We start from the raw sequence: 2881 nt of genomic DNA on the forward strand, positions 1-2881 counted from the left end.
TTTGGCGTTCGTGGGCTCGCCATAACTTTCATCCTCTCCTCATCCATACTAGCATTGCTTTCTGGAACACTCAGTAGACTCTCCGTGAACGTGAACTTCTCCTCCTTAGGGACCTGAAGAAAACAAAATGCGCTCACCAGGGATCGAACCCGCGACCTCCCTCTCTACTACCAATTTCAGCAGCGGCAACCGCATCAACAAGGCCACCAGATAAATATAAGCCGTCACAACGAAGGTATATCGATAATCATGGTTGTCCATCAGGTACCCTCCTATCACTGCAGACCCCGACCAGGTCATCGACGATAGCGACTCCAAGGCGTTCCACCTCCCCCTTTGGTGAGATGGTACGAAGTCCATAATGATCGATCGATCAACCGGGTATATCGCATTCTGGACCGCCCCTCTGAGTAAGAAGGTAAAAACAACGGCGGGCAACCAGCGGACCCATGCTAGACAGAAGAGGCATATAACCCCAAGAGTAGAGAAGAGGATTCCAGCTTGGACTCTACCGACATGATTCGCTACTTTATCACAGAACCATGTGAAGAGACCAAAGGTGAGCCCATAGAAAGCCCAGAGGAGCTGCACTTGAGTCGGCGAGAAGTTATAGTCGTTTTTGAAGAATAGTGGGAAGAACTTCACAGTCATCCCGGCGCCTATACATGTGATGAAGTCATTCGCACACATCAGATAGGGTATTGTCCAAGTCCACTCTGATGTTGTCTTACGATATACATGCGCCCCTGAGAGACGATTTCCTATCACAGCCTGAAAGGAGGTCATTAGACTCACCTGATCGGCCTGCGTTGCCACCGAGACCATCCTCATGGGTTACATCAGTCCATCCAAAGAGGAAAAAATTGGCAGGGATGAATCCGAGAAAACCAATGATGAGCACAGTGTGCAGCACACTTAGTCGCCACTCATTACCGAAGTATACGAACAGGAATAGACCGATGAATGGTCCGATTCCCGAGGCCAACTGATTCACCACTGATGCTCGCGTTAGCCACTTAGCACGGTGACCCTGAGGGATGGAGTCTGCGAAAAGGGAGTAGGTCGCGCAGTTCTGTGTTGCGAAGTAGCCACCAGCCACAGCTAGGGCGAAGCATATGACTATCATCTGAAAGAAAAAGGTAGACGATGAGTAATACCATGGCTACTTACATTGTCGTAGTATATACCACATATTGATAACACGACCATGAGCAAGGAGAACCAACCACACCATCGACATATCAGGGCTCGAGAGAACCTATCATCGTGGGAATTCGCCTCTAGAGGAGGCACCCCCCTAATTTTACTTATCGACCAGTATGCCTGCTGGTATGGCAACAGAGACTTGGCTCAACCCAGAGATGGACTCAGCCCATCCGACAGCTTTATTGGAGTCCCCAGCCATAACGTAAAGATATGCATCGAAGATACCCATCTGCGCGATGGCCTGGCATATCCCCTGCAGAGCTGAGTACCTGAGGAAAGCGTCTCCTCAACTGAGCTCGTGAGTTTGTATCTACACGATTTTGGGTATACAAAATCAACCATAATTTCCCATAAGTAGTTGACCATGTGCATATAAAGACGGATGTGAAATAGGTAGTATCCTACATAAGCATATGATAGATGTTCTTCTTGCATGCCTTTTCAAACTCCTCCTTATCCGTAATCGGAGAGAGGACCTTGTGGCCTAGATGGTTCGTAATGGGCATACCCGATAACCAAAAACAGCTGCTGCTAGCCTCTATAGTCCGCGCAATACACGCATTGTGACGATCTCGCTGCGCCCTGGTAATCGATTGTTATTATCGTCGTGGCTACCTCTACAGTGCAGCACCCTTATACACGATTAAGGTGGCGGCTGCTTTAAATGAGGATGGCCCAGCTCAGGCGTGATAGAGTAGATGATAACAGGGCAAATCTCAGTGTGCTATGAGAGGAGATTTCGACTTCTCCTTGGTTTGACAAATTCTGGACTGATTTAGCGCTCGCCCAGTAAGTCATAACTCGGCGACGTACTGTTGGAAGCTTAGACCTTGACAATAGGCCTCCCCTGGCCGCACTAATATCTTCGCAAGCTTGGTCGGTTGAGGCTAATAGCCGAGACTACGTTAGGCGTGTAGTTACCTTACCACATCTCCGGTCTATCCTCTCTTAGCCACCCTTTACGTTATATATCCAAAATGCCGGAAGCTGTATCAAGGAAGAGAACTGTTGATGCTGGCGTCAAGCCTAGCCCTCCTGAAGTCATCTATGGAGACTCCAAGATAGAGGTTGCTGGTAACTGGACATGGAATAGGTGTACCACTCGTTATCCACATCTCAGGTCTATCAGACCCCACTGAGGTACCTCTCGCACGGACATTCGACGAGTCAGGTCTTCGGAAGTCCTTAAGGGCTTATCTTAAGGACAAGTTCGCGACCCCATCAGCCATCCAAGCAGCGTGCTGGCCCCTCCTCCTCTCTGGTCTAGATGTCATTGGTGTTGCCGAGACGGGTAGCGGTAAGACTCTCGGCTTTGCGTTGCCTTTCATGTCGAAGGCGATGCAGAAGGGCGATGATAGTATGATGATGGTACTCTCCCCTACTAGGGAGCTCGCCAGACAAATCCATGAGGTCATCGTGGATGTTGATAAGAAGAAGCAGAAGCTTCCTTCGATCTGCCTTTACGGTGGTACGCCTAAATGGGAGCAGCAGAAACAGTTGAAGGCTGAGCACCCTAGGATCGTTGTTGGTACTCCCGGGCGAGTCTTGGATCTCCTCCAGGACGGCTCTTTGGACTTATCTAACGTCCACTATGCTGTCCTTGATGAGGCTGATAGGATGCTGGATATGGGCTTCCTACCTAGTGTCACGGATATCTTTGGGTATCTCCCATCGC

General features: G+C 49.5%; 2 protein-coding genes across 2 annotated transcripts in view; one reads left to right on the forward strand and one right to left on the reverse strand.

Moving 5' to 3' along the window:
• The window catches only part of Pmar_PMAR014955 (hypothetical protein), a gene marked incomplete at both ends in the record, with an annotated part of 2398 nt that extends 686 nt beyond the window's left edge, over positions 1 to 1712 (reverse strand). The window contains 6 exons of the mRNA XM_002772692.1: positions 27 to 113; positions 172 to 659; positions 796 to 1126; positions 1171 to 1258; positions 1308 to 1475; positions 1612 to 1712. Coding sequence (XP_002772738.1) covers positions 27 to 113; positions 172 to 659; positions 796 to 1126; positions 1171 to 1258; positions 1308 to 1475; positions 1612 to 1712 — 1263 coding nt within the window. The remainder of the gene's footprint in view (positions 1 to 26; positions 114 to 171; positions 660 to 795; positions 1127 to 1170; positions 1259 to 1307; positions 1476 to 1611) is intronic.
• Positions 1713 to 2183: 471 nt separating this feature from the next.
• Positions 2184 to 2881, forward strand: part of Pmar_PMAR014956 (DEAD box ATP-dependent RNA helicase, putative) — a gene marked incomplete at both ends in the record, with an annotated part of 889 nt that continues 191 nt past the window's right edge. Inside the window, 2 exons of the mRNA XM_002772693.1 lie at positions 2184 to 2280; positions 2327 to 2881. The exon at positions 2327 to 2881 is cut by the window's right edge and continues 4 nt beyond it. Of these exons, the coding sequence (XP_002772739.1) occupies positions 2184 to 2280; positions 2327 to 2881 (652 nt within the window). The remainder of the gene's footprint in view (positions 2281 to 2326) is intronic.

Source organism: Perkinsus marinus (genome assembly GCF_000006405.1).
Source record: "Perkinsus marinus ATCC 50983 genomic scaffold scf_1104296960440, whole genome shotgun sequence".
In the NCBI taxonomy this organism is placed as follows: Eukaryota; Perkinsozoa; order Perkinsida; family Perkinsidae; genus Perkinsus; species Perkinsus marinus.